We start from the raw sequence: 24,367 nt of genomic DNA, 5'->3' as shown, positions 1-24,367 counted from the left end.
CATAGCCTAAGTTATCCAGCAAGTCGCTTTGTTGTTTAGCAGTAGTTGTAAACAAACTTGTAGTCTCTGAAGCAGCTTTTGCCAATCCCAACCCTAATTTCTCTGCAAACATGGCAAAACTTGCCAAATTAGTTGCATTGTTAGTAAGATTTTTTAAATACCGACAGCTTAGTTACTTGTAAGCAAACTAAACATTTATACGGTGGTAATCATGTGAATGGTTTTGGTTGAGAAAATAAAGGCACAGAATTCACTATAATTTGGGGTGATATCAAAATATTGCTTTTAATATGCCTCTGTAGCAATTGTGTAAAATGACTATGAATAATAAATTTATAAGTATACAAGTACCAGTGTTGGGACTTTTATCCATGTTCAATCTTCGAACTGCTCTCTTCACCCCTTGTATGGACTTTGTGTCTTCCCAAGTAATCGCATTTGGCGTTTTGATCGTGCAGATTTTGTGTTCACAAACATTTCATCATGGGCTTTTCTATCTGTTAAAACTGAAAGGAGGCTCTGTCTGGGTTGTTGCGATGATGATGAATTCAGATAGTTATTCTGACTTGTTTTACTGTGCAGATTTGGTGAGGCGGCGTAAAAATCCATCCGTGCTGAATCCCCCGTCATGATAGGTCCTGGGGGATAAAGGCTGCATTTTTCCTCTGCTACTTGTTGCAGCATAGGTTGTTGGAGATGTGAATTTGTTGGTATCGTGTTCAGATTCATAGGTTTGCTACCAAGCTGGTCATATGGTGGTCGAGTTGGTGCTCTGTTTTGTGGAGAAGACTTGTTTCCCATTTTGCCTTTTTTCTTTTTTGTTCCACGGTTTTTTTTCGTCTTTCGAACTGGTGGTTGGACGGCTTCAATCGGCTTTTTGTCCAGCGTAGTTACAGCTTTAACATCTCTTGCCAGTATTTCACTTTTCATCCTTTGTCGTTCCGCCATCTTTTCTTGATCCACAGCATGCCGCCAACAACAGTAGCACCAAGCCTATTAATTAGCAAATCTATGGAATATAGAGCTTCTGCAATAAGTACTGCTGACCTTTCACGCAATTTAAACTTTGATAGATATTTATTTTTGTTACAAACTTAAGTGCTGACAACATCAAGGTACTGTATTGACCAAGTTAAATAGAGCCTTAAAATATTGGGAATTTGGCCCATGTTTGGCCCAAGTCATGAGGGCCTGGCATGCCTGCTATGCATGGAACTTGATTGAACATATGTATGTACGTATGCCTGAATTCAGTTTAGAGGTTAATTTCTATAGTTGTGGAATAGTTGACATTATGGAAAAACATTTCGCAGAGTAGCTAATCATAATAGAACTAATTCGTCTTGGTTGAATTTTTCTGTACAGGTTGCAGCTGTTCTTGTTTCGCTGCGCCACGCTTCATGGTATGTGATAAAATAAAGGTTAGGTCTTTGCAAAGCGTGGGTTTGTAGTGGTTATGTTAGAAAGCATGTAGTGTCACGTTTTAAGCTACCACAGAATGGCTGCACAACAGTGCGTTGCTAAAACCATTACCATCATTAACAAATTCAATATGCTAAAAATATATTTAATAAAAGTATTCTAAAAAGAATTTGTAGGATAACAGCAAGCAATTCAAGTTTGTAGCTAAGAAAAATGTAATATGCTATATATGCGAGCGCCATGTTTTATGGAATGACAATATCTCACTGAAGTCAGTGTTGCTAAGACACTAAGTAAAACCAGCTAACATTTATATTTTGAGCTGCAAACAAGAGTTGCCATTTTTTCAACTTTTAAATAAGCACCCTGAAGAACACAGTAAGCTTGCAGAACAAACATTTTGATAGTAAATTAGCCAGTATGGCGATAACAGTAAATATATACTTGTTTAGATGATATATTTACCGCAAAGCCTCCCACACATAATAAACTTGCGATGCCTATAACAAGGAACTCTGCATAGTCTGTTCGCGGGTGGCCTGTTGTTGTACTTCCAGCTATACTAGATTCCACAAATGCATCAATTGGTTTCACTGATATGGTAGACCGTTTTAGCTTATTTTCTGCCATTATAAGCTTTATCAAAATTGTTGTCATATTCCTGAGCATTTATAAAATGCCTCAGATTACATCAGAACTGAGCAAATAAAATTAAAGAAATTGCTTGTATAATAGTATTTATTCAGAGTTGATGATAAATAGAGAAAGGTGTACAATAACCATATGCAGACTGACAGTTATAATACACAAAGGAAATAACTTACTACATCAGACACTTTTGAAGGAAAAATATGTGTACAAAAATAGTAGAATATCAAATAATTACGAGCGCCTTTTCTCGGCACAAAAAGTCCTACAAGATAATTGTCCAGCCAAACAATTTATAGGAAAGCTCAGTTGAAGTAATAAAGCTAGCAATGTTATCTATGCCAAGTTTGAATCACTTCTTCAGGACTTGGTTGATGTAGTCCTGCTGACTTTCTGCAAGGGCTCTAGCTAAGGCTTCACCTTCACCAATGTTATCATTATAGTCTGTGAATAACAAAATGTATGCGCTATATCATAGCAAAGAGAACCACATACACGACTGTAAATAGCCTCAAAAAAGTGAATACAGTAGACACCCTTTAACACACCTATAGACACATATAATACAGTAGGCACCCTTATAACGTAAACCTCATTTTATATAAATTCAAACTAAAGAAGTTGTGCCAAGTTTTGGCTTCATATTACAGAAGAATCATCTGCATAATAGTCAATTTCAAAATGACACAGCTTCATTAATATACATAACAATGGTACCTGATGTCATAAGCCAATATTTAGTCAGGTAAAATATTTAGACCTTATAGCTAACCTTGTGCACACACAAAAACAAGGTAGAAATTGTTGGATGGTGTTTTGTAGTCTTGCTGTAATATGAAAATCCAAGAATGTAAGTGAAACCAGATAACAGCAAACATAGGTATACACTGTACTTATTGGGGTTTTTAGCGTAATAGGTTTTCTATTAAACAATAAAAAATTCCAACAAACACAATCTATTCTATATAAAATTCTACCGTATGACAGTAAAGCTTATTACAGTTTCATTAAGCGAAAATTAAGAGGCTGAAAGTGGAAGTTTAAAAAAATTGCTTAAAATCTATTAACAATAACCAATATAAAATAGGGTAAGTCAGAATAATCTTCACTAACTCTATGACATAGGCAGGCTACACTGTTTATGTCTATTGACACTCCTGCTTCTGCATCGCCTAAACTTCCATTCTACAGTCCGTAAGGTAAGGTAACGTAACACTGAAAACCTCTTTGGTAAATTATCGTATATTTCAGACTATTAATTGTACTGGAGTATTAGTCTCGTTTTTTGAAAATTTGTTTGCTACAATTGAACACCAACAATATAAACGTCATTTAAAATTTAAATGAACAATTTGCAAATAGAGGCAACAACCGGCTGAACAGTGTGCTTACGTTACATCACACAACAGAACATGTTAACACAACATGATAAGAATTATTCCGATAACTATAGCAGAAATAACATGCTAATAAATTTATAAAAACAATCTGTGTCTATTCAAACCCGGAGTAGCTAAATCCAATGTCACCATTCGCGGTGTTATTTTTCAGCTAGGTAATGACAAGGTAATGACAAAGTACATGTAATGACAAACCACTGTTGGCCAATTCCGTATGAATGTCAACCTTAGTGAAGATTTTTTTAAATCGAGGTACACCAACAATATGGATATCAAAGTGAAGCTAAAAGTCCGCAGGTCATGATACTATTATCTTTTAAACCTCATGTGGTCACATAAATATATATAGTGTATCAAAGACAATGTCGAAGCAAAAGAGCTAAAATCTAAAAAATATTGATATCCTTTATGGTCATGTTGTGTAACTATACAATTGTTCGCTAAGACACTATGAATTATAATGCATGCTAACATTGTCAATAATCACATAAAATAGAAAAAAATGTCATTCTCAACTTTAACCTTTAAAAATATAAACACAAGAAAAACATAAATCCGCGTAGTGTCCAGAAGGGAAAACCTTTAAAAGTTGCGATATTTCTTGCATACACTATTCAAAAAGTTTTTTTTAAATCCTATGTTAGTACCCTCTATAGATAACTTTGATAGCAAAACTATTGTTTCACAGTGGTTCAGCAGTTCAAAAAAATGGTATTCATTTTGGTAGTGTCCAAAATATTGTAGTGTCCAGAAGAAACTGCAGGGTCCAGAAGTGAGAAAGCTGTAGCTACAAATTGTTATTAATTTTTTACAAGTGTATTCGGAGCATTGTAATAAGGTCCTAGACATATAGAAGAAATATTTGTGCTACCCGGTGTTGCCCAGGTAATAAAAAAGTCTTTGGCAAGAACTTTGTATTTAACATATAACAACATGTGCCATTCTAACTTTCAAACTACATATCATATCATGAGAAAAGTGTTTTGTGTAGTTGAAATAATTTAATAGAAAATAAAAACAATTGTAAAGGTTTTCAAACTTTGTCAAACTGTAACTTTTAAACTTCATATGAGGAAAAGGTTTTGTGCAGGTCAAATAAATTAAAAAATAAAACAACTATAAAAGGGTTATAAAAACTATATAAATGTGAAATAATTAGCAAGTAATAGCTAAATTAAGTCGGTTTTACTTCGATTACAATAAAGGATGGTTCGGTAATGATACAACTATTACGAACTGGGAAAACAAAATAAAATCCTGAATATGTTGAATTAATAATAACAATTTTTTTATAACATCCATGTAGAAATTTAGCTACCGGCCTACGGCCATCTATTTTACTGAAAAATGACAATATTGCTTCATGATATGTAAACAATATTTTTTCAATTTCAAACTCTATCTAAAACAGTTTTGTTTCATATTTTATTTCGCCAATGTTAAAAATAGCTGCCATGCAATAAATTCCATGTATCTATACTTTGTGTATTGATAAAGCGATGTGAAGCTGCAATCACTACAAAGCTAAAACGATCCTCTACAATGTTTCTTACTCTTATAAAACTATTACTTTCACTACCATCAGAGTGAGTGCTGCTATTTTAATTAATTGTGTAATCAAAAAAATCTGAATTGGCTATAATGCATTCAACATAAGTAATTATCTGTTTTCTAACTTAGGAGGTACATACATAAACTTACACAACTTACATAACTTACACAAAAAATCTTCGTTTTTTGTAATTGAAATTCTTGCATAGAAGTGTATGTTTGAAAAAGGTTACTGCTCCACCAGAAGATATCCATCAAAACTTTGAATACGACGATACTAGTATCTCTCGATACTGGTATAAATGTAAAAATGAGATATCGTACTTTGTCTGGCTGAAAGGTGAGAGAATGTCGAGGCTTTTCTCACGAATACAGTATACTTGTCCGCGCTGGAAGAATATAGTAATTGAACCTTACGAAAAATATTTCTTAACAGGGGCGTCGTAACGCGTGGCCGCATCTGTAAAATAATCAGCGTGCGCTAAAGCTATATCTATAGCTGGAATAACACAGATATCCACACACATACTTTGAGAAATATATATAGACAGTTGCACGCAACATTTACTCTGATTATTGAGTGGTGAAGAGATTATTCGTTGAGGGAGAGACAGACCAGTCTAGGAAGCTTTTAGGAAAAACATCAAACAAATCGCTTTCTACTTATGATAGCCGAAACTAGTAATCCCTTCAATTATTGTTATAGTTCAAGTCAAACTATCTTTTTTCTAATCTGTATCATCTACAAAAGACATTCGATGCTTCACTTGAGTGGAACTACTTTGCTACCAGCCATGGCAAAGGCGCGGTTGATAGGGTGGGTGTGTGTGTGAAAATATCTGTATGGACACGCGTGAAAGCTGGTAAAGTCGAAGCGAGGAATGCCGTTGAATTTTTCAATGCGGCTGCATCTTCAAACCAGGCTGTCAATGTCATATTCGTGTCAAAAGAAGACATTGCTGCAGAACACCAAAAGCAAGGACTTGACATGATCTGGAAAAGAATATACACTCTGCCTAGCACTCATGGCGTTCACTATGTCAAACCAAAGACGGCAACCGAAATTCTTTTTTGTCGTTGCACTGGTTGCTCAACCACTCATACATTCAACTTTGAAACAAACAAATTTTCTCGACACCATCCCAATAACGCCAGTTCCACATCCCGTTACATCGGCACCTGCAACTGTGGTTATTTCTCCTGGTCGAAATGTTAGTCTTCCTAAGCGCTTCGCTATTGGGAAACTGGTAGCTGTAGCTTATGAATGTGGAGCATATATAGGATCAATCGAGAAGTTAAACGATGATCAAAATGAGATACATGTTAAATTCATGACCGCCACCTCAAATGGTACCTACAAATGGCCTGCCAAGGACAAGCCTCAACTCGTTTATGCCAATTTTATTTTGGTTGCGGTGACAATTATAAGCCTCAATGTTGCTTCGCTTCTATCTTACAAACTTGAAAACTCCCAAGTTATTAACGAGCAATACAAAAATGACTTAATTAATTAGGTTTTTTGGTCTTGCTGCTTTAGAAAATAATTTTATCATAAACTTACATTTCGATTAGTCATAATAATATTCAAACGTTTTTGTCTTCTTATATTATGCTGTAAATAAATTTATCAATTACTGGTAATAAATACAGTTAATAAAGTTCTGTGAAAAGTCAATTTCTGTAGACAATACACAGTGGACAAAGTTGTAGTGTCCAGAATGTAGTGTCCAGAAGGTGTGGTGTGTTCATTTTTTGCAAGTACTCGGTCTAGAATTGGTTAAAACCAGTCTATATATACATCATTGTGAAGCTGGTCTGTGCTACTCCAATGTAAACCAAGTTTAATTTTGGCAAACCTGGGCGATTCGATAAATTCTGACATTGAAAATCAGAAACAAATTTTCCAATTCTATCGAGTAGTGTCCAGAAGGGGTACTTTTTTAAATTTTTTGTTAAATGGACAACTCCTCAGCCGTGAAATATTAGTGGAAACTAAACACCATCAGTGGTTACCTATAATAAGCAGCGAATCAGTTCTATGTTGTTCCAACCAAAATCTACTATGACTTATGTTCATCAAATTTAGTGTCCAGAATATATGGAATTGGCCTGTTAAAACTTGTGAAGAAAAGTCATGATGCTAGGAAGTGGGGAGAACCATGATCGCCTACATCCTTAAAGGACATTGTACTGAGAGAAGATATGTACTACGCACTAATATATTATAGCTCCATGATTTACCTGCAAGTGGACAATAAGCTTATTCATGCCATTTTCATTGCAGTACGATTAAATATTATTTAGTTATGCCTATAGTTAATGTAATAGCTATGCCTATTATAGCTCACCATTCAAAAAGGAAAAAGGTATGTTTATTTTTATATCAATGGTTTTGTCTTTATAAATATTTCATTTCATTTACTCAGAAATCACAGATTAAAATCGTATTTTCCAATTTTTATTTTCGGTTTAGGATGGGGGACAAGAACAATTGTAAACAGCGACCTCAACACATTTTTGCTAGTGAAATTCTTGAACACTGGACCTAAGATATTTCTGACAACATTTTTATATTAGAGAATGTGCGGCTGCATTTTGGTCAAACCGCAAAAAAACTACTAAACTACAAAAATATTAAACATTTCATCTGTTTGTCGAGTGCACCGATTCTTGAGCAGAAGATTTGCCAACTCTAAAAAAAAATTTTAATTAAAGTTCTGCGACAGAAGCTCTAGCTTTTACAACAAAAATATTGAGAGCATGCGAGTCAAGCTAAAACATTTTTAGCTTGACTTAATTTCATTCGAACAAGCAAAGAAATTCGTAGTGTAGGAGTTTATATTTGCTATACAAAGGGTGATGGGACTGAGCTAATTATACGTGTAGCTAAGCAGGTGATTGTGGTTTATTGTTATTTTGGTATATCGTCATAAGTTAAGTTTTGGTAAGAATTGATAGAAAATTGATTTTATCCATTTGGGAAAATTGAATTAAACCGAGACATTAGAGTTAATATTGATAAAGAATTGAGAACTGAATTGTGGTGTTTTGTGGTGAATCATGGCCTGAATCAAATTTTACACGTTCTACAATGCAAAAAAATTGGGAATTGAATTGTTTATTTTTTGATAATCGATTTGAATCGAGTCATTTTTCAACGCCTTAGAAACCTCTCTAGTTATTTACAGTATATATTAATGTGTCAGATGTGTTTGGGTTGCGGACCAAATTACATCAATTACAGTGTTTTATTATTTGAGTTAACATATGGCGATTTTTAAAATACAAAGCAGGCCTTGAAACAACTTATATTCAAGTGTAGAGGCTTAAATGTACTTCAAATAAAACTACTACACTACATGCACTAATAAAACTACATGCACTTCAAACTTACTGTAAACGGTAAAAGGCTCAAACTCAAAGAAGTTCTTTGTTTCAGCTGGTGGGTTAGTGGCACTGGAGGATGCACCTTCACCGCCACTAGCCATGGCCATAGGATTGCTCGAACTGCTTGCCTCTGTAACGTACAAAGACGCCGTGTAAGCAGACAATTAGCATCTGATGCTCTCTATTCTTGAGAGCCTATTGTCATTCAAGTGATTGACAATAAATTATATGACATCAAATTCATGTCGCACTATAGCGATGCTGATTACCGGGAGTTTCTAGTCGAGGATCACGTTTATGCTTACTGCGGATTGAAATGGTCAAGCGTGTACAACATGGGTAGACATGTACAACATGGTTAGACAAGTACAATATGGGTAGACATGTACAACATGAGTAGACATGTACAATATGGGTAAATGTGTACAACATGGGTAGACGTGTGCAACATGGTTAGACGTGTACAACATGGTTAGACGTGTACAACATGGTTAGACGTGTACAACATGGTTAGACGTGTACAACATGGGTAGAGGTGTACAACATGGGTAGACGTGTACAACATGGGTAGACGTGTACAACATGGTTAGACGTGTACAACATGGGTAAACATGTACAACATGGGTAGACATGTGCAACATGGGTAGACATGTACAACATGGGTAGACATGTACAACATGGGTAGACATGTACAATATGGGTAGACATGTACACCATGAATAGACTTGTACAACATGGGAAGACATGTACACCATGAATAGACGTGTACAACATGGGTAGACATGTACACCATGAATAGACGTGTACAACATGGGTAGACGTGTACACCATGAATAGACTTGTACAACATGGGAAGACATGTACACCATGAATAGACGCGTACAACATGGGTAGACATGTACACCATGAATAGACGTGTACAACATGGGTAGACATGTGCAAATTGCCCGACATGACCACCAACAAAATAGTTTCCAAAAAATGTTCAAATGATTAATTACTAACTTTGTTTGGAAGATTTTTCTCTGTCGTGTTTAGGTGAGTGCATGGATGAATGCTTTGGTGAGCCAGTAGGAGACAACTTCTCCACCCAGTTGACTGTCTCATCTCCGCCTGAACTGCATGATGGCCCAGTAACAGTACACGCCTACACAAGCACTAATGTCTACAGTACAAATAACCAGTACAGACCAGTCACCTTACGTTTTACACAATGAATATGCTATGTATTATACATGTATATGATACGTTTTACACAATGAATATGTGAATATGCTATGTATTATACATGTATATGCTACGTTTTACACAATGAATATGTGAATATGCTATGTATTATACATGTATATGCTACGTTTTACACAATGAATATGTGAATATGCTATGTATTATACATGTATATGCTACGTTTTACACAATGAATATGCTATGTATTATACATGTATATGCTACGTTTTACACAATGAATATTCTATGTATTATATATGTATATGCTACGTTTTACACAATGAATATGTGAATATGCTATGTATTATACATGTATATGCAACGTTTTACACAATGAATATGCTATGTATTATACATGTATATGCAGTCTTAATCAGAATTGACGATAGCTCGCAAAGCAAACTTAATACGGTACTATTGAAAGCTTTTGTCAGAAACGCACGCTTGCTTATAAGCAAAGCAAAAGGCTATGTGCCTTGCAACATCACTCCACTGGCGTGAATGCCACGTACAATATGTCGCGTGGAAGGCCTGCCACAATCATAAACGCTAGTAGTTAAACTGCATGCAGCATAAAATTTCAACGATAAGGCGTGTTGGCATTTTCAAAATTAAAGGCTTTAGACTATATGGAGATTTCACAACTGCGCTACCATTAAGAACAGTCAGTAGATTGAAAATTTTTATGAAGCATAAAAGTCAATGACTGTTAGACTTGAGGCAATCGGCCACAAATCAGCGCTAAATACAATGAGGCAGAGGAGCTAGTTCTACGTACAGGAGCCCGTCTTTTCTGTTTCTGACAATCCTGCAGCCATTGCGCATATGACTCGCGAGAGACCTGTTCATTTATAGCCTCATCCGTAATTTCCCAGTCTGTCTGAAGAAGCTTGTCTTTAAGCATAGCCTGCAATGGCATTCAGACACAAAATTCAACCAAGTTTGGATGTTTAAGTGTAAACAGTGAGATTATTTGATGAAATAGTTCTTGAAAAGTCTGGAAAAAAAATGAAGGCGTATGTGTGTAGAACTATGGCAATTGAACTGCCAAAAAGGTCGACATTTTAATACAAAACACAAGTATTTCTGTACGACAGAAGGCCCAACTACTACACTGGCAGGGGATAGCGTTTAATCCGCCCAAAGTATGATGAACCGTTATCAGCAATACGATGTTGCTACAGCATCCTTTCGTTATCAATTACCATAAAGCCTCTATTTGAATGCCAGGGCGCTCTATTTTTCAACTCTTCTCCTTGAGTGGCACTTTATTAGAAATGACGGTCAAATAGAGGGTGGTTGTGCTTTTAAAATAGCTCGTCGGATTTTTGGAAATATCAATTTAACCCATCTTCGAGGGAAGCAAATGCCCTTTTATTTTGCACAAGTCTTCAGGCGAACAGCATTAACATTTTTAGAGTCTAGGAATCTGCTTTCTTACCTCTAACATGTAAATCTTTAAATGGATATGTATTAGGAAGCTGAGTAATATATCTACCAGTTGCTATCTATTGCTTGCAATCAACCTACGGTGATCTTGTAGTCTGCAACTTGTTGGAGCTTTTATTTTTTGATTTCGTTCTAAATTTGAAGGCATTCGTGTACTTTTATTTTATAGCTGTATTTAACATTGCTGCATAAAAGCTCATTGCACTCATTGATGTTTGCAGTCCAAACTGGTTTTTATGTGCTATAGAAGATGAATCATGAGCATTGAACCATTGTGAGTCGTGTTAAGATAACCACAAGGATGCTATCAAATAATACACTAAAATTCTGCAAATTTATGATATATATAATAATAATATCAATCCATCAAATGTTACAAATATATATTCAAGAACAAGTCACATAAACAAACCATAAAAATAATACATGCAAAAACAAAAATTAATATTTTTGAAACAAAAATATTTGCATCGTTTGCTCAGCCAATTGCATTTTGACCATTGCTTTTGTTTGGACCTATTGCGTCTTCTTTTGGTTGGTCAATACCTTCCACAGTGTCTGTTAACATCAATCCTTCTACATTCATGAACTAGTCAATATTAGCGTCCAAGCAATCTTTAGCAGAACAAAACTTTTACTTTTATATTGCCATTTAAAATACACTTTTCGCGCAAATAAAAAAAAACGAATGTAATCTTGCACATACGTGCCAAGCAAAGGTTCTAGCCTTAAATAGTAGTAGATTCCATCGTAAATATTAAACGTTTTTTTATTTACATCAATTGGTTATTGATACATCAAGTATCAATAACCGTGATTAATAAAGATCTACTATTAACCTGATATAGTGATTAATTATTTCTATGGTGCTGCTTTTAAAGTTTTAACAGAAAAACTGCGAAACTTTGGAGTTAGAAAATGGATTCAAAACGAACAGCAACAATGAAAGAATCCGTTGTTATTGATGTAATCAAGTCATTGTTGGTACCATTTTGTGGACAATTTTTTTACTGATAACTTATGAGTTCGTAAAGATCAAAGAATGTCAAAACGGCGCTTAAATAGTGGTGGCATTCAAACAAAGGTATCAAATAGAGGTTCTATGGTATATGTCTGCGATGTGCCGTCACTAGCATTGACCTTAATTATGGTCTTGTGAGACAAGAGTTGAGTGTCTTACATTCATTTATTCACAAGTGCATCGTAGAACACCTGTAGGCATTGTTGTACATGTCATAGTAGATAAATAGGATGATTAATCAAAGTGACTGAACATAGGGAAATGTTGATTGAACCTACTTGCTCAATTTGATAATTCTCTGACGAAGCTTTTGTCTCAGCAACAAGGTTTTTCTCCACCATCTACAAAGATTACCATTTATGAGGTTTATATGAATTAGAGGTTATTACCAGCAAAATATAACATTACAGACTGGCGTTTCAATAGTATTTTTGTGTAATTTCAACTAAATACCAGGTTGTATCAACATTTTTATGTTGAGAGAACGGAACCAAAAACTCAAATTGCTGCAAAACATTAACCAGAAATCAGTTGCGTTGCTAAATAATTAGAGTAAAATGGTTCATTCCTTGAACTAGATTATCTATCATCTAGAGCATAAATGGGTCGCATACATTTTCGGTATTTATGGAATTTGCTTCAGCCTTGCATTATAATTATCTGCCATGTTGGGTAACCATAACTATGTAGTGTGGCAAACGGATAGGAGAAATGTCTCACGTTCATGCATTGGCAAATCACTGGCATAAACATCACATTTCATGCGTTTACACTTTACATATACATCACATATCATGTGTCTATGCTTCACCAAAACTTGACTGTCTTACTTCAAAGCTTAGAGCTTGCATCACGAGTGTTTTCGTTTCCAAAACTGGTTTTGGAAAAAATGAAAGATCACGATTATATTGTAATAAATTGATGTGATTTTAACACGCTGTAAATTAACCTTTAGAGTTTATAATAAGGATCCTCCATTTTTCTCTATGAACCCTACCAGTTTCCATAGAGAAAAACGTATGATGGAAGTTAGTGATACAATAATTGTTCCGCTATTCCAGCTGAGAAAGTGGTTCTGTTCTTACAATATCTTACGCAAACATGGGTATAGCAAATAGAACACTTGCAGTCTAAACTAAAAGGAAATAATGATAAAAGAAACATTACACTTTTACAGCGAGCAGCGTCATAATGCTCTTCAACAATAACTTCTAGATTACAAATCTGATAATAAATAGAACACAGGAATTTACACACCCGTGGTTGGAAATCTGAGAGACCGAGACCAACACCTATAGTAGGTTTTTCTGGATCGACCAAAGAATTGTAGTGAGTATTTCGGTGGTAGCTTACACGAATAGGAAATGCGGATTCTGGTCTGTAAGTGCAGTGAAAGGTGTTCATAGGTTCTAAAAACAGACATATTCAACAACGTGTCAACACGTCATGATATTTTTCAGATGTGTATTAGTTTTATCAACTATATCATCAACCAACAGCATTGCAACAAAAAGAACACTTTGCGACTTAGTTGGAGATTTAACACAAGATCTGATTGCAGAAGTAGCTTGCTACAGACATGACCAACACATTGTAAACCGGTATAAATAAGTCAAGTCAGTTAGAAGTACAAACATACCTGATCAATTCATAATTGGCTAATAATGGTAAAAAGAATGTGGGTCTATCCATAAATAAATGGGTTTTTTGGCAAAATTTCAAAGCAGTTATTTCATTCAAATAATGCTTCACCTATGAAGTATACATACCAAACCCTAAAATAGAAAATAATTGTGGGGGTAGTGCTCCTCTATCATGTTTTAATAGTTTGCTAAAGTTAGTGTATATGCACAAAATACTTTATAGCCATAATGGCAAGATAGAGATGCTCGTACACAGTATACATATTCCTCTGAACACAAATATCTAATTGTAATGGATTTCACAATGGCTTTGCTGCCCGTTAATGCATAAATTGCCATTGTGTGCCCTGATCTATTGGTGTGGGGCTCTTTTATAGGTTGGCATGTTTTGAGTAACAATGGTGACATGAAACATCAATAAGTTTCTACTACACTTGTATTATTAGTTCAAAATTAGTAGTAATTTATTTTCAACGCTAACTTAATATGCTGTACCTTTAACTAATTTCAGTTTTGCTCAAAATTGCACATATTTCCGAAATTTTCGTCACCGCTGTTACTGTGTCACCATTGTTACACCCCTCAGCTCATCTAACTATAGGATTAATTTGAGTGAATTTTACATTTAAGAGTAATTTGTGGTGTTGGTGATGTTCTCATGTATGAGTTACTAATTATATTGTAAATTTAAGCCATTGTGGGAACTTACCAAGCTTCTAGCAAGTTAGCAAACGGTTCCTATCTTACAAATGTATTACTAAGACTTGAGACTCCGGATACTGAGAATGGTTCAAAATTTAATCAAATCTAGTCATGGGAGTAACTTGTAACCAGTGCTTGAAACAGAATATTGTTAGGTGGAAAGTCTGCTGGTCATTTCTGCTTTCAACATGGGTAAGACAACATCTGCAGAGCAGATGCGTACATATCGTAAAAAATACGTCAATATTCAAAACAATAGACTCAATATTTGACTGCCCTAGTCAAAATCAAAAGAGTAGAACAAAATAAAGAGCTCAACCTACAGAAGATCAATTGGAGGAAACTCGAGAAAAAGCAAGAATTAGAGTTAAGCAATACTGTACAGAGATTGGGAAAAAACATTTTAAAGTAAAATTACGAGGTATGTACATTCATTTATTTTCTTCAAAAAACTTAATTCTTCACTACATATGCGTACATTATGGATGTTTCAAGTTAATGTTTCGAGTATTTTGTAAAAAAAAAGTTATTTAAGTTTCTATTCATTTTTTGTAGCCACCACTTCCCAATTTGGCAACCCACAATCTGAAGTTAAAGCTGTAAAGAGATTGATCGAGCACTTCTAAACAGCCCAAGCAAATGTCGCCAGACCGTCTATAAACTGGCAATGACAGTTGAACTATCATTGTCAGAAGATGGTAATAGAGATGAGGAAAGATAAAATAAAACAAAGAAATAGAAAAGTAAAAGTATGCCATTGGAAAGTTTTAACTTTTACAAAGATCCCGATGACCATGCAATTAGTGATCTAGAAAGTGAGTGCAATTCCGAACCCATCAAACAACTAGCAAGCACAATGAAAGAAGGTGATTTTGTGCTAACATTGCTGCCTGAAAAAAAACTTCTAGGCATTATGTAGGAGTGGTAAAAAGTGTAAATGCCCTTGAAGCTAAAGTGCAGTTTTTTTTAAAAGAGTGAAGCCAAAAAACACTTTTGTTGTTAACACAAAAAATACAGCATGGGTAGAATTTCATCACATAGCCAAGTCACTGTCTTGTCCTACTTTCTCTAAAAGATGTCAGTAATGTTTTGCAGGAGATTTAGAGCATGCAGAATGCTCTAAAACATTTTGTTAGTACATTCTCACAATTACATGATCAATATTCATTTTTTCATCTTACGTTATTTAAGCTTAATCATGTTTGTCATGTATTATAACTATTATATTATTATACTTCATACTTTGAAACCAATAAAAACATTTCAAGTTAAGGCTTGTCTGTATATATTGTAATCATTAACTTTAATACCATATTGATTGCAGTGAACTTAAATATTTATAAGTTTACAGAATATAAGAAGCGTAACGATGGTGACAATCGAATGTAACAGCGGTGACATGTTTACAAGCAAGTAGTTCACCACTACCATCTAATATCTGGATAAATTTTAGTGCTTATGTCAGCAAGCTTATTTGAAATAAGACAAAAAAGTTTTCATAATTGTGCTTCCCAACAAATCAGAGAGTTTTAAGGATAAGCAACTAGCTCTTCAAAATGCATATTTTTCTGATGTAACGCGAGTGACACACTAACTACAAAATTTCTCAGTAAAAATTAACTTTAGTGTGACATATTATACATCATTCGAAAGGGCTTGTTGAGCTCTAAGAGAATATCTGATTTAAAATCATCTTAAATGCAATACCAATATTTTATAATAAAATTTATGCTCTAATTGTAACAATGGTGATTTTGGATAGACCCATGTATGTTGCAACAGAAAGGTACTGGCTAGATTTCAGATAAGTTTAACAGCGAATTGGCTAAAGTTAAATTAATTAAAGAATGATTAAGATCAATTCACCAGCACCAACTATGAATGAAACTTTTCACTCTCAAGAACCTACTAGCTTTTATTTTAACTCACTCATTTCATACTGATACACTTCGATTGGCCTGTTGTACATCTCTGACAACGCTTGCATTTCCATGTGATTACCATGGCAACCTAGCTGTCTTTTTCTTTGTAAGTATGTTGCAAAATCTTCTGTCACATATTGAGAAAAGTGGTCTGCATTCTTGGCCTATAAAATATTTGAGGATTAACAGATAGCAAGTAGTAGAGTCAATGCCTTAATCATGAAAAGTAGATCTTATTTATTATGTTCTCTTGGCCGTTCTCATAATTCTGACATGTACACTCGCCAATCCATAATTAAATGCATGCTCTTACACAAACAAGCAGCTGTAATGAATAATGTCCGTTTGAGGGACTTACCATGTAATTTATACAATGTTCTCTGACAATGTCATGCATGTTCTGATCACCGTATACTTGATCAGCTAAAATATACAAAGAACTCAAGGCATATATACAACATTCAATTTGGAGCAGTGGTAAGTGAAAGACAACTGTAGCCTTACAGCGAACATTCCTAAAAATAACCATTTGACTATTTTGCAACAAAACTGTTATCTGCTCAGCAAAGCTTACCTATGGCTCGGAATAAACACGACCCATCCATTTCCATTTGTCGTATCACCAAACCCAGTTCTTTCTTCAACGTCACCTCAAATTGTTTTTCCAACTAAAGTTAAACAATGAACGTTTGGTTGAGTATGAAACATAGGTGACAAATATTGCCACAATTACAGACACTTTACTTGAACTTTTAAACTATATGCACCTCTTCTGTATAGCAACCGTCTTCTTGAGAAGGCACATGCTCATCTTCACTGTTACAGCCACCAGGAGATGGAGCATTAAGATGCTCTGTTGCGCCGTCGTGTTCACTTTCAGGAGTTGATGACCGCTGACCTGTCCCGGACTTGTGTTGAGCTCCACCTGGCATTTTTGGTGAGAGCTGAGCTAATGAAGCTTTTGATCCAGCATAGGATAGCAAAGCTCCATATGGACCAGAAACAGAATTAGCAACTGATAGAAGATTGTCTCCTGATTTTGATGGGTTTGCAAGGTTTGTAAGATGGTGATTGTCTGCAACCTTTAAACGAGGGTAGTCATAGTTACTTTGTTTCTGTTTTAGTCTTGAACGTTTAATTTTTTTGTGTGAAGGCAGGTACTTATCTTCAACAGATGCTGTTAATGGAGTACGTGTAGACGGAGGGGAACGTTTCCATTTTGTGTCTACTGCCAGTGATGCGTGTGTTCGACTTCCAAGAGCATTTTCAGCTAAATGGTTCAACAATAGTGAATTGTAGGCACTGCGTTGCTGAATAGTACTATGCCCAGCAAAATGAGAATGAACAGCATCTATTTGACTATGACCACTTGCTGTAGAATGCAACGCAACCTGTTGCTGAGCATCTAACTCTAGCAATGATCCTGGATTTCCTTGTGAAGTTAAACCCTGTCCAGGCTCCGTATCGCGTTGATCGAGCCTCCTTTTATTTCGCTTTGGAAGAATGGTCATTATTGTTGCTTGAAAGCAAAAACTCTACAACATTCAAGATTATTTTTCCGTCCTAAAAAGAACCTTCTCGTATGCAAGCTAGGCTCTAAATTAATCCATTATGGAACCAATCGACCGCAGGTTTCCGTTTGAGTTCCTCTCTTATGTTCAACATAATGTATGCCAAAATTGCAAAAAAAGCAAATTTATTATTATTTTATTACACTGCAATTAATATTAATAATTGATATAAGTTAACCAAACTATTTTTAAATTTTGTTTAAGATGCAATCTGCATCACGAACTACTACCAAATCCGACCTAGCAGCGCCTCCTGTTTCGGTATTTACATTGTATAAAGATTTACCTCCCCTTAGGGTAAGCCAAAACGAATGGATGTCATGTCCTACTTACCCGTGTAGAAATAAATTGACAATTGATTTATAGCGATGTTATTAAGAAGTTGTCTTCTATTACCACTAATAATAGCTGACGGTACTGGTGCAACATGGCAAAAATTGGTACAACTAGTTTGTGACCATTACTTTTCAGACAATCGGATCAGAGCTTTAAAGGTTGACTTGCAATCAGAGCTTTAAAAAAGCTTCAATGGTGTTTTTTAAGTCACTGACAAGCTAACTGCGTTATTTCCAGAAGATCAAATGTGTCTCGAGGCGTTCGCTCTCTCTTAGGTCAAGGCCTACAGGTTCGCGTGCTATAACCGCCGTTTGTACTCTCGGACTATGTTCTGAAACTAGTCCTTACCGAACTTGATTTAATTTCCGCAAAAATGATTTTAATTCCGACAGAGTATCATTTAACTCATATTTTGTTGCTCTGAAGTACTATAAATTTTTTAGTGTTATGTGTTCTATTTAGAACTTAGTAGTTTTTAGTTGCGTTTAAATAGTTGTCAACTGTACCCAAAAACCCAACTCGTCTCAACCCCTCAAATCTCATCGTAGTTTTATCACTTATCTCTCAATTGTGAACATTGTATATATATATCTATATATATATATATATATATATATATATATATATATATATATATTTACATATATATATATTTACATATATATTTATATATCTTGTTTGCTAGCCCCTTGATCGTAACGTTGCTTGTCAGAATCATCTAAGATTAGTAGTCCGATACAAAGTTAATGCAGTGTCATATTTCGTATCGCTCCACAATTGTCCAAGCTGTGTTTTGTTTTTATTCTTTTGATCAATTGCATCTCAGAGAGAAAGTTTGGTGCATTCTAATACCATTGTTTCTCGTTTTTTTGCAATTAACAACATTTTTGCATGATAGTTGAACTACAACTTTTACCTTGGCTTTGGGACTGTAGACCACTTGTCGCAGTTAAGCCTATGTGTAGTTTATCAAGCAGGTTTTGTAGACTGGATATTGCACTATTGCTTAGCTTCAGAATCGTAATAGCTATTCGGTCATCTTATTTTCAAGATGCTATTGTGTTGTGTAATGAGTGATACTTTGCTTTGATAAAAGGGTTTGTGATCAATGGAAATATTGTTCTCTATCAACTTCCTATAGCTATGTTATAATTTCAGATTAGGCATATGAAAAATGTATGGGCAACAACAAGGATATGGTCAGCCTGCACCCCCTCCACAGGGAGATCCAAATTATTTATGGGGAGTGTTTCAAAGGTTTGTCTAGACAAACACAACGTTTTGGTTTTAGCTCAACTGTCAATCATTTGCTCTGCGTGTTACATTCATGTAAGAGTTGCAGTCTATATTAATGTTGATGACCATGTTTTAGACAGAGTTTGTTTTATTATGTAATTTTTCAAATAGCAACAAAGATAAGCTGAAATAGTTTTAATATTCTCTCGTATACTATCATAGGGTTGATACTGATAGAAGTGGTCAGATAAACTGGACAGAGCTGCAATCCGCCCTAAAGAATGGTAAGATGCATGCAGGTTCATTCTTGCTTATACACTTTGTTTTGTTTCTTAGGGTTGATACAAATAGGAGTGGAGATATAACTGCATTTGAGTTGCAAGCAGCGCTTAAAAATGGTAAGATGCAAAGCAGTAATTTGAGGCGTGTGTTTGTTGGCTTAGACTAACAGCTTTCAAAGATTTATGGAAGCAAGCTGATCTTGTACTGCCCAGTTGCTGTCAACTTTTGTCCCACTTATGATTTGCTCACTGCTGGCCTACTTGATGCAGATTGCTTCAGGGGTATAGTGGTAGTTTTACAGACTAGTAGTACAGTTCTTTTCACTAGCACAGTTTTTCTTAATCTTGTTTGGGATGCTAAACCCTACTAGTTTCATATGATATTCACCTAACTCTGGATAAAAATACAATATGTATAAATTTCAAGTAAGCTTTACTGGTGCACAAAATAAACTGCATTAGTGTCACCGTGTTCAATAACAAAACCATTACAATGCATAAACTCACAACAAATAACATATGTTTTCCATAAAGATGTGACCTTTCAAATTAGTGTGACTTCTGCTGTTGTAATGGGAGACTCCACTATACCTTTAAGACTGACTCACCAAATCAATCTCTAGGGTTCGATCAAACCCAGACTAAGAACCATTGCAGTAGGTTGGCACAGCTTTTATGTTACTTTGCAAGTTAGTATAACATAGCGTATCATCACACTTCTTTCTTTAGCATCAGTTGTTCCGCAACATCTTTTGAATGTATTGCAATCCTTTGTTAGGTACTTGGCAGCCTTTCAATCCCGAGACAGTGCGGTTGATGATAGGCATGTTTGACAAGGACAACAGCGGCACTATAAATTTCCAGGAATTCCAGTCGCTTTGGAAATACGTGACTGATTGGCAAAACACTTTCAGGGGGTATGACAGGGATGGATCAGGCTCAATAGACAAAAATGAGCTAAAAAATGCACTGACCAGTTTCGGTATGTAGTAGCATTGCAACATATTTTACCTGCATCGTGGAAACGGCATAAATCCGCAAGCTAAGCGAATTTTGCAATTCTCAAAACTATCGAATCCCATCACGCTTGCGAATAATGGAAATGGTACTTGCAAATGATGCGGTACTTGCAAATGATGCAGTACTTGCAAATGATGCGCATTAAAATACCACGCCAGCTATTTAATTTTAAACAATTTCAATACTTCCATTAGTCCCTTCTCGATCGAGTTGCACGTGTTTGTGTCGCTAACACGTGCATCGCTAATTATTAACTTGTAGCATACAATACCTTATCTTATTTCAATGAGGCGCCAGAGTCAATCCATCATGCGAATGCCCATAGCAACGCTTAATTTGCACGGTAAAGCAACGTGCGCACAACTCCAAATCCGCATGATGCGCGTCATGTAAACAGTGTATATCGCTCTATGTCGGTTCTATGTCGATGCTGTCCTCTCACCGATTATTTGTAAAATGTGTGCACCATAAACAGAAGGCGTCGTCGAGGCAACGTGGGTATGTCAGAAAAGTTTGCAGCTGCCAAACTTTCTTGAGATTTCGCCGAGCATCCACAACGGCCTGTGGTATGTTCGCTATGCAATGTGTGCAAAGGTGATTGGTCATCGCGGTCATTGGTCATGCTCCATCTATATTTTTATGACAGTTACTGTGGAACTAGCATTTCATAGTTTAATGAGAACGCTATGCGGCGGACATTTTGCTGATGTTAACGCAACTGGGTTTGTGATAGTATGAACATTGTTATTGCAGATGGTCACCGAAGTATTGTGTCGTTAACACTGATATACGACGATATAATGTCCATCATCCTTTAGTTGATAAACCGCACTCGTAGTTGTTGAATACAGTATCTCTATGCACAATATGAACATAGTCATCAGAATGACATGAGCAAAGTCATGCAGTAGTCTAGGTTCAGTTGTAATGTATAAGTTATACATGATTACTGCTAGTGTGTTGATCCTCAATGTTTACAATAAAAGTGGTTTGTCGAAGTGTACCAGTACTGTTACTCTGTCATTGGTATGCACAAGTACGCAAGGTGTTGAATATGAAGATAGCCTTGTTACTATTGCCTATCGACAGGCTTCATCAAACAGTAAGTTTTTGTTTTTGATGCTAGATGTTTGCTGACCTAGGCTTCTGTTGCAGGCTACAGGCTCTCTGATAGATTCTATGATATTCTGGTGAAGAAGTTTGACCGGCATGGCAGGGGCTCGGTTGCGTTTGATGATTTTATTCAGTGCTGTGTTGTTATACAAGTGAGTTGAGTACGCCGTGGTCCATTGTTTTCAAATTGGTGCGTCAAGCAGGTGTTACGTAATACTGTACAGTGAAGCTTGGAGCAGACGTAACACAAAATAAAAGGCAAAATGAAGTATGCGTGTCGAACTGTGACAATTAAACTGTAAACAAGGTTTACAGTATTTGAATATAACATACAAGTATGTCTGCATGCTAGACGGCAGATGTACTACGCCGGCAGGAATAATGTTTAATCCGTCTAAGGTATGATATAACGTTCATAGCATTACGATGTTGCTACTGCGCTACGGCACCCTTCCATGATCAGTTATATGCTTACAGTGTGCTTTCACCAGCATTGGCCTTAATCATGGTGCTGGGATACATTGGTACAATTTCAGTTCTTGCATCAGCCTTGTAACGACCCTTCTGCGAAGCGCACGAGATATGAAGAGTATTAAGAAGACTTATTGCCTTTCATTTATTCATACATAACTCGATAATCCCGCTAGTGGGCGTGCATCTTTCAGGATCTTATTAATTTGTCTTGCAGTCTTATCTTGTACTGTCTAGCTTTTTGTTATAAATCAAATCTTTTTTAATCATTTCGTGATTTGTATTTCATGACCTGCTCAATCACAATCAGCTAGCCAATAGAAGCAAAAGCGTGTGTAAATATCAAACACTCCTGATACATGTTTGTGCATCGGTCTTTACCGCTAACATAAGCCACTTTGTAAGTACTCGTGAATTCGCCAGTGAATTCAATCTATATTTCTCCTGTGTGAGTTGCAGGTGCTTTTTTCTTTGTTAAAGTTATGGGCATGCTGAAACACCAACGATACGTCACTTACAAATTGTAAATTATAATACTGTATATTGATCGACTATTGTGTGCATAGTGTGTATGTATGTTGCTGCCAATAGTGAGTTAATTCACTATACCCTTTGAGTCATCTGTTGCAGACGCTGACCAACTCCTTTCAAGCTTATGATACGAACAGGTCTGGCTGGATACAGATAGGATATGAGCAATTCCTTACCCTCGTTTTCAGTTTGAAAAGTTAGACACACCTAAATGAATTCTCAGCATTATCAATATAAGGGAAGCACCTTTGGACTGCGACAGCAGGTCATTTTATCAGCTAACTGTATCTTTAACTGTATCATTTGTGTCACGCGCTACTCCACTATTAACTAGGTTCTCCCAAAAGAGTTTTTCATTGTTTTGATAAAAAAGTGAGTGTAAGTGCGGAATACTTTGTTCATTATTATTTTATTAGCTAATAACAACTACAAGCAGTTACAACACTATGTTTCTTCATTGTTTATGATTTTTATGGAGAAAACTTTGCTTGTGTATAATTTTGCATACATCTCTAGCTCTGTAAATCAATCCCTAACAAGACTGCCAATTGGATTGCAATGTCACTACTTTTTTAGTCATTTCTACGATAATCTGTGAAAGTTGTAGAATTGATGAATGAAAAGTCGGTATACCTTGGATTATCTTAGTTGTGTTTACTACAAATGTTGACACTGTTACATTTTAGGTGTCTCTATAGTTGATACACTTTTGATAGTTGATAGAACAGCTCTATTTTGGATAAACAATCGTTTAACCTGCATGGCTGCCCCAAGTTCAGGATTCACAGATGGGATGCTGCTGATATTCAATTGGTCATTTCACTAAGTTGGAGTTGTCTCCACACAGCTAGAAAATGCATAACTCATTAAGAGATTATTTCTGTGTTTGCTTGGTATGTTTTGGTATTATTTTCAATCTACATATTATATACTTGATTAATATTATTCAATCTATTATTCATTGGTCCCAGTCAGTAGAGGTTCTGACCATTTCCAGGTAGTGAGCATAGCGTCTAAATCTAACCTACTGCCATATCTATAATGCAGCAGTCATCATTGTTATATGATGACAGCTTCAAGTCTTCGATTTAATGTGCAGGATAGGCTTATTTAGAGAACTGGAATAAATTTAATTGGTGGTTCATGAAAGAATTGTATTATGGAGCTTCAACAAGGCTACCTAATGTTATGAGACAGTCACAGAAAGGTTAATGGTTGGCCTGAAAGGCCTGAGATGTAAAATTATGATCGTGGGCAGTATTTTGAAACAAGCGATATTCTAGTATTGCATACAAATTAGTGATACACTACAAATAAGTGATAATATCATTTATGTTCAGTATATCACTTATTTGTATGCTGTATATGGTACATTATCGATTCCTATATAGTAATAGTATATCACCTATTTGTATACAATACTAGTAGATTTTACT

General features: G+C 35.6%; 2 protein-coding genes across 3 annotated transcripts; one reads left to right on the top strand and one right to left on the bottom strand.

Annotated features, from left to right (window-relative positions):
- Nucleotides 1-2,148: 2,148 nt before the first annotated feature.
- LOC137390185 (OTU domain-containing protein 5-A-like) lies at nucleotides 2,149-17,998 on the bottom strand. Its single transcript, XM_068076469.1, has 10 exons — nucleotides 17,140-17,998; nucleotides 16,947-17,040; nucleotides 16,731-16,795; nucleotides 16,380-16,536; nucleotides 13,363-13,514; nucleotides 12,384-12,446; nucleotides 10,414-10,542; nucleotides 9,414-9,555; nucleotides 8,416-8,538; nucleotides 2,149-2,514 (listed from the first exon to the last, which is right to left on the bottom strand). Exons 1-10 carry the CDS (start codon nucleotides 17,881-17,883, stop codon nucleotides 2,423-2,425), a joined length of 1,761 nt encoding a protein of 586 aa, XP_067932570.1. The 5' UTR covers nucleotides 17,884-17,998; the 3' UTR covers nucleotides 2,149-2,422.
- A 1,410-nt stretch (nucleotides 17,999-19,408) lies between these two features.
- Nucleotides 19,409-23,876, top strand: LOC137389706 (programmed cell death protein 6-like). Of its 2 annotated transcripts, none has more exons than XM_068075783.1 (5): nucleotides 19,409-19,536; nucleotides 19,738-19,799; nucleotides 20,575-20,778; nucleotides 21,972-22,081; nucleotides 23,031-23,876. In XM_068075783.1, the coding sequence occupies exons 1-5, from the start codon at nucleotides 19,454-19,456 to the stop codon at nucleotides 23,130-23,132; spliced, it is 561 nt and encodes a 186-aa protein (XP_067931884.1). In that variant the 5' UTR covers nucleotides 19,409-19,453; the 3' UTR covers nucleotides 23,133-23,876. The 2 variants fall into 2 exon arrangements, with proteins under 2 accessions (XP_067931884.1, XP_067931885.1); XM_068075784.1 differs by lacking the exon at nucleotides 19,738-19,799 and adding an exon at nucleotides 19,852-19,913 and having other exon boundaries at nucleotides 19,418-19,536.
- Nucleotides 23,877-24,367: the final 491 nt, after the last annotated feature.

Source organism: Watersipora subatra, chromosome 3 (assembly GCF_963576615.1).
Source record: "Watersipora subatra chromosome 3, tzWatSuba1.1, whole genome shotgun sequence".
Classification (NCBI taxonomy): domain Eukaryota; kingdom Metazoa; phylum Bryozoa; class Gymnolaemata; order Cheilostomatida; family Watersiporidae; genus Watersipora; species Watersipora subatra.
This window is presented reverse-complemented; position numbering and strand designations above follow the sequence as displayed.

Bases quoted from the DNA above. Each gene is read 5' to 3' on its own strand.
- LOC137390185 (XM_068076469.1), bottom strand. From the start codon at position 17,883: ATGACCATTCTTCCAAAGCGAAATAAAAGGAGGCTCGATCAACGCGAT. The intron at 16,537-16,730 runs GTAAGTCCCTCA...AATATTTTATAG, and splicing joins AACATTGTATAAATTACATG to GCCAAGAATGCAGACCACTT. The intron at 12,447-13,362 runs GTGTGTAAATTC...TAATCTTTGTAG, and splicing joins TCTCAGATTTCCAACCACGG to ATGGTGGAGAAAAACCTTGT.
- LOC137389706 (XM_068075783.1), top strand. From the start codon at position 19,454: ATGTATGGGCAACAACAAGGATATGGTCAGCCTGCACCCCCTCCACAG. The intron at 19,800-20,574 runs GTAAGATGCATG...ATCCTTTGTTAG, and splicing joins GCAATCCGCCCTAAAGAATG to GTACTTGGCAGCCTTTCAAT. The intron at 20,779-21,971 runs GTATGTAGTAGC...CTTCTGTTGCAG, and splicing joins AAATGCACTGACCAGTTTCG to GCTACAGGCTCTCTGATAGA.